This window comes from Somniosus microcephalus, chromosome 16 (genome assembly GCF_052327205.1).
Source record: "Somniosus microcephalus isolate GS21.2 chromosome 16, FLI_Smic_1.0, whole genome shotgun sequence".
Lineage (NCBI taxonomy): Eukaryota > Metazoa > Chordata > Chondrichthyes > Squaliformes > Somniosidae > Somniosus > Somniosus microcephalus.
In genome coordinates, this window is record NC_141002.1 from 38,756,535 (window position 1) to 38,772,107 (window position 15,573).

Below are 15,573 nucleotides of genomic sequence, written 5' to 3' on the forward strand. Positions count from 1 at the left end.
ACATCAGCGCAACAGTGTAACTGCACTCACATGATGCACTTTGTTCGTATTCAGACCGAGTGGGAAAGAACTTACATTTATATAGCGCCTTTCACGACCTCGGGACGTCCCAAAGTGCTTCACAGCCAGTGAACTACCATTTGTTGAAATGTACATTCTTGTAATACAGGAGTTGGTATTTTTCCAGTGAGACGTGTTGATTTATTTAATAAGTAAACAAGATAAACGTTTCAGTGGGTTTGTTAATGTCCTTATGGTTGTTGTCTGAGCAACCTATCAGCGCGCAACTCCAGCCTGAGCCGCGAGGTTTGAATGCAGGAGCAGGAATACCCTGACTCTGATCGTGGATGCTCGACAGCCTCTTTAAACAATGACAGGGTCACAACGAACCTCAAATAATCCGATTGATATGAATAAAACAATCTTTCTATTTGTGAGTTTAATTATGTTTGTGGTTTAAAAAAAATCATTTTATGCCAGATTGTGAAGCACGAGGAAGAAGGAAGCGGGTAAATGGGTTTCAGGTGCTGTTAGCAGGGATTGGTGGGATGAGCTGGTTAGACTGGTTGAGTGGGTTAAACCAGCAGATCGCTTGCACCATTCAGCTTGAAGTGAGCACTTTGCTGCTCCTTAGTTACTTCCACTCGCTGGGTCTTTCCGCCAGTTTGTTTTTAGGAGCAGTTTGTTGCAACTTTCCTGCTAACATGAAGGTCGTCCTACTTTTATTAGGTGTTTGGATCTCATCTGCTTTCTGTGACGGTAAGTTAGCTCCTTGTGTTAAAACATAGTTTAAACTCAAATTCAAGTAACTTCTTGAATTTTGGCTCTTTAGTACAATCTACACTGATCGAGTTCCACTTGTTTTTAATAGATTTCCTCAGGGAAAAAAGTTTTTGAACTAACTCTCTCCCCTTTTCGTAGTTCTAAACTTCAAGCCAGAAATTCCCTCGACCGCTGAAATCCGAGCTCTCCGAACTGCTACTACCGTGACTCTAACCAAGCCCATCTGTGTGTTCACCAATGGGAATGTCGTCGAAGTCTTCGGAGTGCAAGCCAGTGTGCCGTGTAAGTGTTGGGCGATTAATATAACTCTTAACTAGTTAGGTGGGGTACTCTTCCGACCAGCCTGTTGCCCTCTCTTCATATAAAGGATGAAAGGAGCGTCCAATCCTCCAGCTCCTTTTTTAGAAAAGTGACCCCTTGTATCAAAAGTTCTCTCAAATAACAGGCTCGACAAGTGACCATTCGATTGCAGGTATCTGGGGCTACAGGCTCAAGGTGGGAATTCCTATCAGTTGAGACTGAAGCTGGAAACCTTCGGCTCCAACTATTGGTTTACTAAGCGGCCGACTAGACCATACATTTAAATTGTCTGCTTGGATCAAATGTAATTTACCAGCCTGGTCTATATAGACTTAGTCTTCAAAAAGTATGGTTCCAATGGGGTTTATCGGTGTGGCAGGCCCCTGAGGTGTGGCTGGAGTGCGGTCTGACTGCCCAGGTTGCAATTCACGGGTGAGCCCAGAGTGAGAGATCGGCTATTTGACACAGGAGGATGGTATAGCTGCGTCTGATCCTTTTCCCATCGCTATCCACATGTCTTTTCAGAGGTCACTGGATAACCATCTGGATCTTACCCCTACCTAGGATGAGGCAAACTGTAGCGTTCCAATTATTACCCTGGCTGGGATCTGTTAACTCGGCACAGACTCAGGTTCATCTAGCCAGAGCTTGGTGACGATTGTGACTGCTTTGCAGAGAATAAAGCACTTGTGTATCAAACTGAATTGCTTTGATGTTTTCCTCTTGTCTGCTTTCCTGAAACTGGTTCCTTTTAATCTCCTGCCATGTTCATTGGACCCACATTTTATTTGGTCTCTGATGTTGGTTCCTAAGCAAACCATTTTCTGCTATCAATCTGAAGTTAATCTTCTCTTGTTCATTTGAACCAGTGTGGTTAACTTGTCCTATTCTGTTTAATTTGAAGTGTTCCAGAGGTTATCCAGTTTATTTTTTTCAATCATGACTTCATCTCCTGACACTCTGAATTAGTCCTGTGGTCTTTGCCTTCTTGTATTTGTGACCATAACTGGACATGGTACTTAGTGTTTTTACTCTGTCACATTTGTTTCAGTGGACTTCTACATAAGTGTCTTGGTGCTCTTGCTTTATCATCCCCCCCCCCCCCCCTTATCAATCATTATGGATTTGTGAATCTATCCTTTTTTTTAATTTCACGTTGGCACTTTTTTAACTCAGTAATGTTGTATTAAAGCCTGCAGTGTCTCTGGTATTTACTGGTGACCAGGCTTTTTCCCTTTATGCTCTTGTATAATGTAACTGCTTCACCTAGAATGAATATACCAGGAATCTGTTTAGTTATATTGTGGGGACGACTGGAGCAACATTGAATTGATTGCAGGAACAGCTGTTTGAAAGTAGCAGCCTTCACTTTTTGGCTGCAGACCTCCCTTAATGGTTGAGGAAGATCCATACTGTCCAACAGATTGCTTTCTATGCAATACAGGCTCAGAGGTTTGCTGTTTAAGTGGGAAGATGACACACTCTTGCCCTTTTACCCTGCGCCTGATCCTCCTGCTGTCAATGGTGCTCCTAAAGATTCACAGTAGACTTGATTTTTGTAAATGTTCCTGTGGGAACATGTGGCCCCTCCTGTGGTTTGATAAGTGCTTTGTTGAATTAGCATGCTGGTGTTGTGATAGAAAATGGTGTCAACACAAGCATGCTGACGTGGAATCAATGCAATGTCAATTCCAAGTCTACAGTGATGTTTCCAGGCATGACAAATCCATTGTTTAACTTGCCTGACTAATTGAATGAGCAGTTACCTTAATCATTTGGTTTTCCTGTCTTAGTGACCTATTTTAGAACATTGGAAACCTGGGAAGATGGAGGAAAATTACAATAAAGACATAGGAGCAAGGTGCAGTGGTCATCTTGTGTTTGATGCCCTGCAACTGACTGTAGGTAAAAGGGCCTTGAGTATAAATCATTGCTGCTCTTGAGTATTCAAAGCTCTTGCCATTGAACAATCTCAATCTTAAGTTGATTTCTTTAACTCCTCCCATGTACTCTTCAGAATTTGTAATCTCCAAAGCTAGATAAATGCAACACAATAGTACTTCTAACTACAACTTGTATGTGGGTTTTTAAGGTGCCTTTAACACGATGCCATGGGTTTAATGCTCTCTTTATATAATGGGTGCTGCAATAGATGTTTTTGAGCTTTGTTGTCTATTTTCAAGTTTGAACTTTCGGAATGTACTGTTGGATAATTTAACTGCCAGCCCTTCAATTATGGATGGATGCAACATTATTGTAACAGATAATTCAAATGGTAGCTCACATTAGGGCCAGTGGCTTAAGCAAAACTAACAACTGCTTGAAGTATGAATTATAGTAACCAGTATTAGCTGGCACACCAACTTTTTTCCCCCTTTTCTCTCTGACTTGTGCTAGGATATGGTACCTGAGCTTGTTATAGATCTGAGGCTTCATCTAGCAGCCCAGCTGTTGGCTTGTTGAGATTCAGTTATTGGACAAACTTGGCACCTGCCTGGTCTGTAAGACTTGCACTTGCCAACTGAACTTTCTGGCTGGAGGTGCAACTTTCATATATTTAAAAAAAAAAAAAAAAAAAAATCTAGTAGTTGCAATTTTTGAAAGTAAAATGAGTGATTAAGAGCCAAAGAAACAAGCTAAGCACACACATTGATGAAGTAATCGTCCTTAATGATACTGGCTCTAACATTTTTAATAAAGTTGTTTGCTATGCAATTTTCAGAAATCTCACCAGGTCTTGTATAGTTGTGCTTAAGACAAGAACGGGTGTATCAGTGTTCCTTGCCCTTTAATCTGAAGTCTTTCCTCTTGCTTCTAAAGCCAGTCTTGGCAATAATTAATTTTGAACATCTTTCTTTCTATTGGAGAAGTTGTTTAGTAATGTCTCTAGGACCAACAGGCTGTTGCTGCTGTCCCTGATCGCTGGATTAGCTGCAGTGTCATGTACTGTAGGTTTTCTTTCTGTAATATCTGCAATGATATTGGGCAAGAACATGAACAAGCTCTTTCCATTTAAATCCTAGCCTATAATTTGCTGCCTTCTCTAGCTTAGCTGTAGATGACTTGCCTTTATATTACCTTCTATTTCAAAATTTGCTACATCTCATCATTCAATAACTCAAATCTTTCTCGTGTGCAATTTGAAGTTTTCATGAACCAAAACAGCTGAACTGACGAGTTTCAAAATATTTCTGTTTGCAGCAATCCCAAATGAAATTGGCGATAGCGCCATACGCACTTACCAACAAACTAAAGGAGGGGAAACTGGGCCGTACCGTGCTGCGAGCTTTGGCATCCCAATCTGCACATCTTTGCCCTTCGTGGTGAGCACAGTTCCTGCAAGGATCCAAGCAGAGATCGATCAATATGTGTTCAGGGTTGGAAATGATGTCCAGTGTTTGAACCAAATTTCCAATAATCCAGAAAACTGTAATGCACCACTTAATGCACATGTACAGTACAGGTAAGGAGGTAAAAATCTATTCTCAGTGGGGAAATATGTTGTGAATTTTGTGCCACTTGCAGCAGGCAGGAACTTTCTCTGCTTGTATAAAACAACTTGACTACAATGAAGATAACTTTACAGACATCAACTTAAAATCAGCCTTTTGACCTTTAGTCAACAGTCACTTGAATGAATAATGCTGACCAGAATTATTCCATCTAATAGAGTATTCCTTTAAGACCTACCTTTTTATTAAAACATCATTACTATCACTTTGGGGCCAGGGTATGGGTGTTGTCGATCAGAATGGTCATAACTTTGTGAAAACCCATTTCCCAGCGTATAATAGTACCCTGAAGAATGCTCCCTCAGTGCTTCCACCAGTGGCTTACCCCACCACCCAAAAAAAGACAAGGGATTGGGGGGGTAGGAAGATACAGAATTTCCCTTGGCTAATTATCCAGGTCTATAAATATAATGGTGACTCCAAAGCTAATTCAAAAATTGTTTTGTATAGCTGCAAGATGTATATTGGTGTAGCAGCATCACCTTGCTGTAGACTCGTTGATAGTTAAGTGTCATTGTAGGCATGTATATTTGAGCATTGATTTTCAGCTGTCAATTCAAATTCCACAGATTGAGGCTGGCAAAACTACTCCATGTGGTGCATCTACTCTAATGTTTTTAAAATCACAGGTTCAAGTATGCTGTGCGAAACATAACCACAAAAACAATTATAGATGAAACACACTGGTCAGACTCCATCGCCCTTCTACAAGGTTAGTGTTCTTCATTGGGTATCTGTTCATATTTAGCCAGCAGAAGCTTGGCATGGTAGCATCTGTTTAATGTCTGCTAGAATTCTGCTTCCCGTATCTCATTCCGCACAGAGTCCTGCTCGTCTATCGTTCCTGTCCTTGGTGACCTACATTGTCTCCTCCTCTCCCAATACCTGCAATTTTACATTTTCATTCTTGTGCTTAAATCCCTTCATGGATTTACCTCGCCAAACTAATTCAGTGTGAACTTCTGGCCTGATGACTTTGCCACATTTCAAATAGGTGGAATGTTTGATTGCTTTGCAGTCCGTGCATTCCAAGCTGCAAGTCTTTTTTGCATACGTGTACACTTAACTTTGATTGTTTAAACTTTTTAACAGAAAATATTTACACAAATTTGAAAAGGGGAAAGAAGATCTGAGTCCTTGTGGAAATATTTTAGTTAAGTCAAGTAATCACAAAACATTGTCCAAATGTAAATCTTTTGCTTTTGTGCAACATGGGCTGGATTGCTTGGTGAGTTTTCCCTCTGATTTTCTTTGTTTCCCCCAACCTTGTGGAATGTTTCTGAACTCTGGCCACTGCCCTACAGAGAAGCTGATTGGAATCTCTGGAATGTGGATGTCTGTAGATGTGAATTTGTGTTGAACCACTCTTGTGGCTCCAATACACTATGCCACAAAACTCTCAACACTGTGAATTCATAAATAACGTGTCAAGTGAGAATTTCACCCTTTTACATTAGGAATGTATTGCTGGAAACTATTTCAATTATGGCATGCATATAATAGGTCGCTATCAAATATGTGCATCATCTCCTCTTAATACCTTGTGTAAATTTCTGGCTAGACTTAGTATCAAAATGGCCCAAAGCCTGCATTGTTGCACATTTGCCCTGCAGGGTTTGAAATGTGTGCTGTATCTTCCCTTAAATTATCTGCTGCTAAAAAGTTGAATTTGGGATGACTTACCTAGGGGGAAAAAAGGAAATATTGTGCCACTTTTTTTTTGTTTTTTGAATTGGTTAAAAAGCTAGCAACAACAACTTATATAGCACCTTTTTAATGTAGTAAAACGCCCGAAGGCGCTTCACAGGAGTATTAGACAAAAATTTGGGCAGATGACCAAAAGCTTGTTCAGAGGTAGGTCTTAAGGAGGCAGTGGTTTAGGAAGGGAATTCCAGAATTTAAGGCCAAGGCAACTGAAGGCACAGCCACCAATGGTGGAGCAATTATAATCAGGAATGATCAAGAGGGCAGAATTAGAGGAGCACAGATATCTCCGAAGGTTGTGGGGCTGGAAGAGATTAGAGATATCAAGGGCAAGGCCATGGAGGGATTTGAAAACAAGGATGAGAATTTTAAAATTGAAGCATTGCTTAACTGGGAGCCAATGTAAATCAGCAAGCACAGGGGTGATGGGTGAATGGGACTTGGTGCGAGTTAGGGCACGGGCAGCTGAGTTTTGGTTGACAATCAAGCACTGCAGAATCAAGCTGGAGATATGCAGGGAAATCTTTCAATTATAATGGGGGAATTACATCTTTGAAGTGACTTTAAAGTTTAGTATTAAACTAAACTGTATTAATGTGGATTATTTTTGTATTAACACAACTCAATTCTTTTAAGCTTTAAACTAGTAAGATGGGGCGAGGGATCTACAAGAAATGTAACCAGTCTAAATATAAACAAAACCGGAAGAGCACAGGAAAGAATAAAGTAAGGGAGGACATTCATGGCAAGGGAATATAGTTATAGAACAGAAATCTAAAGATGGTTAAACATAGTGAGAATCCCATTAAGAGTTAAACTGTCTGTACAGCAATGCACAGTGTCTCTAATAAAACAGGAGCTGGAGGCAATCATACATTGTGAGGAACCAGGCACATTAGGGATTACTGAGACATGGCTACAGAAAAATCAGGACTGGGAATTAAACATTGCAGGGTAAAACTTATTTAGAAAAAGGGGAGGTGGAGTAGCTGTACTTATTAGGGATAACAATGGCAGAAGAAAAAAGTGACGCACATATCAGCAAGACAAATAGAATCCATATGGATAGCGATAAAGGACCAATCACACTAATAGATGTAGTCTACAGACCACCTAATAGTGGAAGGGAAGTGGAGGAAGAAATATGCAGACAAATTAGGGAAATGAGTTTTAAAAAAAAAAAAACAGAATAATAATCATGGGGGATTTCAACTACCCTGATATTAATTGGACAGAAGAGGTAGGCAAAGGGAATTAGGGAATGGCATTCCTACAATGTGTACAGGACTCCTTTCTAACCCAGTATGTAAAAAGCCCAACCAGGGAGGATTCGATATTGGATCTAGTAATGGGGAATGAACCAGAGCAGATAAGAGAAGTAAAGGTAGGGGAACATATAGGAAATGGTGACCATAATACAATATGCTTTATGATAATTAAGGACATAAGTATGATGAAAACCAGGTTAATAGATTGGAGAAAAGCTGATTTTTTTTTTGAGGGGCTGAGAATAGAACTTGGGGAAACAAAAATGGGTAACAATATTGGCAAACAACTATGTAGAACAGCAATGGGAAACATTTTTAAGTGTTCAACAGAGTGCAGGAAAAATATATTCCATTAAAAGGAAAGAAACTAAACAATAGAGACTCCATGGATGAATAAAGCCTTGAAGGTAAGGAAAGAGGCATACATTAAGTACACAGACAGCAGGGGAGTGCATGAGAGTAAATGAAAAGGTTAGGAGAAGCCAAAAAAGAATTAGGAAGGCAAAGGAACTATGACACTAAATTATCAAGGAACATAAAACAAGGTATTGACTTGGATAGAGAACTGGTTGGTGGACAGAAAGCAAAGAGTTGGAATAAACGGGTCGTTTTCCGAGTGGCAGGCAGTGACTAGTGGGGTACCGCAAGGATCGGTCCTAGGACCCCAGCTATTCACTATATATTATGATCTGGATGAGGGAATTGGATGTAATATCTCCAAATTTGCAGATGACACAAAGCTGGGTGGGAGGGTAAGCTCTGAGGAGGATGTCGTGAAACTCCAGTACGATTTGGACAGATTGGGTGATTGGGCAGAAACATGGCAAATGCACTACATAATGTGGATAAATGTGAGGTTGTCCACTTTGGTGGCAAAAACAGGAAGGCAGATTATTTGAATGGCAATAGATTGGGAGAAGGGGCAGTGCAGAGAGACCTGGGTGTTCTTGTGCACCAGTCGCTGAAGGTAAGCATGCAGGTGCAGCAGGCGGTTAAGAAGGCAAATGGTATGTTGGCCTTTGTAGCGAGAGGGTTCGAGTACAGGAACAAGGATGTCTTGCTGCAGTTGTACAGGGCCTTGGTGAGACCACACCTTGAGTATTGTGTGCAGTTTTGGTCACCTTACCTGAGGAAGGCTGTTGCCATGGAAGGAGTGCAGCGAAGATTCACCAGGCTGATACCTGGGATGGCAGGAATGCCGTATGAGGAGAGATTGTGTCGATTGGGCTTATACTCACTGGAGTCTAGAAGATTGAGAGGGGATCTCATCGAAACCTATAAAATTCTGTCAGGCCTGGACAGACTAGATGCAGGAAGGATGTTTGATGGCCGGGGAGTCCAGAACCAGGGGTCATAGTCTAAGGATAAGGGGTAAGCCATTTAGGACTGATGAGGAGGAATTTCTTCACCCAGAGAGTGGTGAACCTGTGGAATTCTCTGCCACAGAGGGCGGTGGAGGCCAGTTCATTAAATATATTCAAGGAGTTAGATATATTTCTTAAGGCTAAAGGGATATGGGGAGAAAGCAGGGACAGGGTACTGAATTTGGATGATCAGCCATGATCTCATTGAATGGCGGAGTGGGCTCGAAGGGCTGAATGACTGACCTCCTCCTATCTTCTGTGTTTCTATGTAAAATATTTTATAGGCACATTAAGGGATAGTTGGGACAATACCACAAGTAACAATAAAGAAATGGCAGAAATATTAAATAATTTTGCTTCAGTATTTACCAGGGAGATGGAACAGGCATGATCTTATTGAATGGCGGAGCAGGCTCAAGTGGCCAAATGGCTTACTCCTGCTCCTATGTCTTGTTATGTAGGTGGACATGACATTGGATGATAATGAGAAGTGCATTTAAAATAAAAAGGGATATATTAAATAAATTAATCAAACTCCGAGGATAAAACCCCTGGTCTGGATGGATTGCATCCATGTATTTTAGAAGAATCTAGGGAAGAGATAGCTGAGGCATTACTATGCATATTTAATAATTTGTTAGAAAAAGGTATAGTGTCAGAGGACTAGTGGATAGCTAACTTAATACCGATATTTAAGAAGGGGGATAGAACATGTCCAGGGAATTATAGACCAGTCAGCTTAATATCAGTGGTAGGAAAAATAATGGAATCCCTACTAAAGGAGAAAATAAGAACATCTAGAAACCAAAAATATAATAATGAATAGTCAACATGGATTTCAAAAGGGAAAGTCTTGCTTGACCAAACTTATTGAATTTTTTGAAGCGGTAACCGAGGACAATGGTAATGCAGTAGATGTAATTTATCTGGATTTTCAAAAGGCCTAGTGGTTAGCACTGTTGCCTCACAGCGCCAGGGACCCGGGTTCAAATCCGGCCTCGGGTGACTGTCTGTGTGGAGTTTGCACATTCTCCGTGTTTGTGTGGGTTTCCTCCGGGTGCTCTGGTTTCCTCCCATAGTCCAAAGATGTGCGGGTTAGGTTGATTGTCCATGATTAAAAATTGACCCTTCGTGTTGGGGGGGATTAAATACGTGGGGTTGCGGGGTTACAGGGATAGGGCTTGGGTGGGATGGCTGTCGGTGTAGGGACCGGGTGCTGGGGTTTGGATGATCAGCCATGATCTCATTGAATGGCGGAGCAGGCTCGAATGGCCTACTCCTGCTCCTATCTTCTATGTTTCTATAAGGTACCCCATAATAGACTGATGAACAAGGTCAGAGAATGCAGAATCAGGGGACAAGTAGCAGAATGGATTGCTGGCTGGCTTCAGGACAGAGAGCGTAGGAGTAAAGGGTAGCTATTCAGTGGCAGAAGTTGGGTAATGGTCCACAAGGATCAGTGCTGGGATCACTGCTGTTCACAATTTACATTAATGATTTTGACTTGGGAATCAAAAACACTTTTTAAATTTGCACATGACACCAAATTGGTGGGGATAGTCAATACTGAGGAGGACTGCAACAAGTTAGAGGACATTAATAAATGAAGTTCAACACCGATAAATGTGAGGTATTACATTTTGGTAGGGAGGTCACATCACTTGGAGGATGCGAGTCCAGGTGGGGAGAGGAACCAAGGGATCGGAGTACAAATGCACAAATCACAAAGTTGTGCCACAAGTTAGCAAGGCCATTAAAAAAAGCAAACCAAACACTAGGGTTTATTTCTAGAGGGATAGAATTGAAAAGTAGGGAAGTTATGCTAAACCTGTATCGAACCTTGGTTAGACCACACTTGGAGTACTGCGTACAGTTCTGGTCGCCATATTATAAAAAGGATAGAGGCACCGGCGAGGGTGTGGAGAAGATTTACAATGATACTACCAGAAATGAGGGTATACATATCTCGTGAAAAAAGAAGGCTGAGGGGTGACCTAATAGGTCTTTAAAATTATGAAAGGTTTTGATAGAGTGGATACAGAGAATGTTTCCACTTGTGGGGAAGAGCATAACTGGAAGAGCATAACTAGAGGCCATCAATATAAGATAGTCACCAAGAAATCCAGTAGGGAATTCAGAAGAAACTTCTTTACCCAGAGATGTGGAACTCGCTACCACGGAGTGGTTGAAGCAAATAGTATAGATATATTTAAGGGGAGGCTGAACAAGCATGAAGAGAAGGGAATAGATGAGGAAAGATGGGAGGAGGCTTGAGTGGAGCATAAACACCGGCATGGACTGGTTGGATCGAATGTCCTGTTTGTGCTGTATATCCTGTGTAAAACAAAACTTAACATTACTTTTGATTTTTGTAATTTCTCTCTTCCACCCCCCCCCCCCCCCTCACAGGGTTTTGGAGTCCCACTTCACATGATGATTCCTGAATCTGTTTGGGGAGCTAGTGTTGAGTCCATTTTGTAACATTTTTATTTGTCTCCAGCTCCTGAACCTGCAGTTATTGATACTTGGCCAGGTGAGAGGACTGGAGGAATGGTGGTGATCACAACTATTCTAGTCATCCTTCTCGCTCTTATCCTCGGTGCCTTTGTCACTTTGCTGATGTATATGTTTTGGTGAGTATTCCTAGAATAAGCATGAGGAAAAAAAAAAAGTGGGTGGTCTTGAATGATATTTCTACATAGTGCTGTTTCCTGTTTTTCTACATGGTGCTTTTTCCTGTAACCTGATATTTAAAGGGTAGTAACATGGTTCCAACAGGAAGCCAGGTAAAGATAGGGCTGCAAAATTGTTGCCTCAAATCCCACAACCTTTGCTCACCACCAATGTGGCTACACGTTGGCTGAATTGCCCCTCAAGTCTTGCTTGCAAGATAAGCATCTTGGTAATTTTTTGATTTCTCTGATCTTCTCTGCTTAAAGTGGTGATTGGTGCAGACAAGTTTCTGGTACCTTGCCCAAGTATAAAGATCAGCAAGTGTATCCTTGTGTGTAGAGAAAGAGCTGGGAGTTGCAGGCAAGCTCAGTCTGGTCCTTATGACATGTAGTGTTGCAGTCTTCAGTGATCACTGGATAGTGATCAGAAATAGAAATGCATGCTCTTCTGCATATGTTATCCACCCTTCCTTGCCCAAGTTTAAGGATACTGTTATCTGGTAACTGCATGTTTCTTTCCCTATTAGTGAACCAGCAGGATTTTTACAAGTGACTGCTTCATGGTCACTTTTACCAGCATTATTGGTAAACTGAATTTAATTTTCCAAAGTGAGATTTGAGCTTGTGTCCTCTCTTTAGTCCAGCCTCTAGATTACGAGTCCAGTAACAAAACCATTACACTACCACTACCCCCCCCTGGAGCTGTTCTATTGGCTTCCCCTTCCTTAACCATTGTTGAAGTTGTTGCTTATTTCCCAATTACCGGCTGTAGTTAGTCACAGCTAAGATCACTTATGGAAAAGTGTCTTAACATTGACAGCTGGGGTTGTGAACATGTCTTTTTCTTTCCAGAGTAGTTTCTGAACTTGCATTTAAGAACATAAGAAATAGGAGCAGGTGTAGGCCAATCGGCCCCTCGAGCCTGCTCCACCATTCAATAAGATCATGGCTGATCTGATCCTAACCTCAAATCTTCTATCACTCTGCATCCACCCGAACCCATGTGATCTCCCGGGAGAGGCGAAAAACCAGAAAGACCCAATGGCCAATTTGGGAGAAAAAAAATCTGGGAAATTCCTCTCCGACCCATCTAGGCGATTGAAATTCTTCCAGGAGATCACTCTGTCCCTATATTTTCTACAGTACTTACCTTCTGTAAAGGCGATCTCCACCCCAGCCAGGAACAGGAATAAAACCATCTCCTGAAATCTAACACAGAATTAGAACACAGTAGGAGCAGAACAAGGCTACATGGCCCCTGGGCCCACTCCACTACCCACAGGGCCATGACCATTGTATAATGCTTAACTGTCATTTCCAGGTCGGGCAGAAGGTACCTCAACATCTTGCTCTGAAAATTGAGTGTGCAAAATACGTTTATCCAAAAACACTGGTCTATCATACCCCTAGTGCCTCACTGTCGATAAATGGTTTATTGAAATTGCACTTTTCTATAATGTTGCCAATCTGATGTAATAATCTCCCTTCTATAGTCTGCATGAAGAAAGCCCTGCAGTGGAGCAGCAGCCAGCTCCAAGGAACTATCTTGCACATCACAGAAACCTTGGCTTTTCTGAAAGTATCTATGCAGATCCAACCAAAGCTGTCGCCCAACAGCCACCTGAGCCAGAGCGTTACCAATCTACTGTTGAAGCTTCTCCAGCTCCAGTGCAAGATAGTTGAAAGATCCAAGAGATGCAAGTATATATATCTCAATTTGCTATTGTGCACTCTTGGGTTGCTGCACATTCAGGATCCCAAACTTTTTGGTCAAATGCTAGAGATTAGAGAAAATAAACCAACAGCTGGATTAAGAGAACCTGCCATTACTTTACAGCACTTGTATCTACTGGGACTGCAGTCTAAATCCTCCATTCAAGATTCCACTTTACTGCAGCAGTCAAACATTCCATTGTTGAGGATCTCATGAACCTGGCAGTTCCATTTGCCGAAGATGATTTATGGGCTTCAGTTGTTGAAGCCTGAGATTGAGAACACTTGCACTTGCTTTGGAACACTTCTGGAAAGGTGGTTTAATCTGAGTTAAATATTCTAATCCATCTTCTATCTCCTTGCTGGATACTGGGGCACTATTATCCCTCTAGTGCCTTGCTCTAGTGGCCATTATTCATGATGAATGTTGCAGGCCACAGCTGCATTGAATCTTTCCTCACCTGAAGTGTGCACATGCATACTTTGGCAGAGGTGACCATCTAGGGGCTTAAAAAAAAATCCTTCCTTAGCCCAGAGGCACTGGGACTAACTAGTGACAGTACTGCTACCATGGCTGAGATCAGCCATTCAATGTAGATTGGTGATCAGACCTAGTCTGCATCAATGAGATGGAGATTTTACAAAATGATGCTGGAAATCTGAAATAAAAACCAAATGCTGGAGATACTCAGCAGGTCAGGCAGGTGAAGAGAGGAACAGAGTTAAAGTTTCAGGTCGATGACAAAAGGTCATCAACCTGAAACATTAACTCTTTCTCTTCACAGATGTTGCCTGACCTGCTGTGAGTATCTCCAGCATTTTCTGTTTCTATTGGAGATTTTACATCCCTGTGGTATGGATGTCTGGTTTAAATAATTGTAGGGGCAAAATGGATTTTTGCCAAATTAGGTTGTTTTACATGTAGGTTGTTTTACATTTCTGTGATGTAGGTTGTTTTACATTTCTGTAATGTAGGACTCCAAATTAATCTCCAAATTTAGTGTAGAATGAGATGAAGGTCTCCTAGCTGTAAAGCAGAAGTAGTGGAGGCAGTACTTACCAAATTGTAGCAAGTGTGTTTTTTGAGGAGAGGGGGAGGCGGATGATGTTTCAAAATGCAGGAAGGTATTTATTTTTATTTGTTTATGGGATCAGGGCATCGCTGGCAATGCCAGCATTTATTGCCCATCCCTAGTTGCCCCTTGAGAAGGTGGTGAGCTGCCACCTTGAACCGCTGCAGTCCGTGTGGTGAAGGTGCTCCCACAGTGCTGTTAGGTAGGGAGTTCCAGGATTTTGACTGACTATGAAGGATCGGCGATATACTTCCAAGTCAGGATGGTGTGTGACTTGGAGGTGGTGATGTTCCCATGTGCCTGCTGCCCTTGTCCTTCTCGGTGGAAGGAGTTGCAGGTATATCCTGTATTCAGCCAATGCCTGTCATAAGTGCATCTTTTCTCTTTGACTGGACATGGATGTTTTTTGGGTAGGGAGAGACAGGGACACCAGCTGCACTGTTGGAATTACTGAAGCATGATGGCATTTAAATTTAAAGTAACCTTAATTCTCCTTTTAGGGCCAGTGATTAAAAATGAAGACTCTCTGAAGATTAATGACTGGGCAGCAGAAGTACTGATCAACTACACTGGTGACTTTGTATTCTGCCAGGGTAAATGCATAATTGTTGGAGCCCAAACTTGCTTTTAGAACCCCTGTTTGACCGTGACTACAGGGATAGTTAAATTCTCACTGACTTGGCTCAATTTTTGTATGGTGTTTTCTTGTATACATTACTTACAATAAAGTATCTTTCTGTGTAGCTTGAGTCGCTGTATTTTTAACTGAATTATCTTTTTTGCCTCCCTTTTACAATGACCTGTACGTCCATGAGGATTGTCTCTGGCCCAGGTGATCTAGTACAATGGCTATCTTTCTTCAACTCTATTTTCTCCTCTCCTAAAGGTATTTCTTACTGTAATAATCTTCCATTGATTCCAGTTGCCCATCAGTACATTGCTTTAAAACATTTATTTGTGAGCCTGGATGTTGTTGGCAAGCTGGACTGTGGGGGCATCATGACTGAGCCAGATCTGTTCTAGTTGAACAATCCACTGTTAAGTAGGAGAAAGCGGGTCGGCAGGATTGAAGTGCTACCAAAAGAAGGACTTTTGGACACCGATCAGGAGTTGATGAAACCAAGATGTTGAGGTGGGCAGAGTGTGGAATAATGACTTCAAAATGATGGAGTAGAGGGTGTGGG

At 41.6% G+C, this 15,573-nt stretch overlaps 1 protein-coding gene across 3 annotated transcripts; it reads left to right on the plus strand.

Annotated features, from left to right (window-relative positions):
* Positions 1-331: 331 nt before the first annotated feature.
* LOC147106083 (uroplakin-3a-like) lies at positions 332-15,132 on the plus strand. 3 transcript variants are annotated; one of them, XR_015081332.1, is made up of 8 exons: positions 332-759; positions 922-1,065; positions 4,285-4,546; positions 5,225-5,307; positions 11,432-11,564; positions 13,097-13,304; positions 13,441-13,631; positions 14,890-15,132. XR_015081332.1 is itself a non-coding variant. In XM_086008840.1 (7 exons), exons 1-6 carry the CDS (start codon positions 474-476, stop codon positions 13,284-13,286), a joined length of 1,098 nt encoding a protein of 365 aa, XP_085864966.1. In that variant the 5' UTR covers positions 333-473; the 3' UTR covers positions 13,287-13,304; positions 14,890-15,132. The 3 variants fall into 3 exon arrangements, 2 of the variants coding, with proteins under 2 accessions (XP_085864966.1, XP_085864965.1); XM_086008840.1 differs by lacking the exon at positions 13,441-13,631 and having other exon boundaries at positions 333-759; XM_086008839.1 differs by lacking the exon at positions 13,441-13,631 and having other exon boundaries at positions 340-759; positions 13,097-13,300.
* The last annotated feature ends 441 nt before the right edge of the window (positions 15,133-15,573 follow it).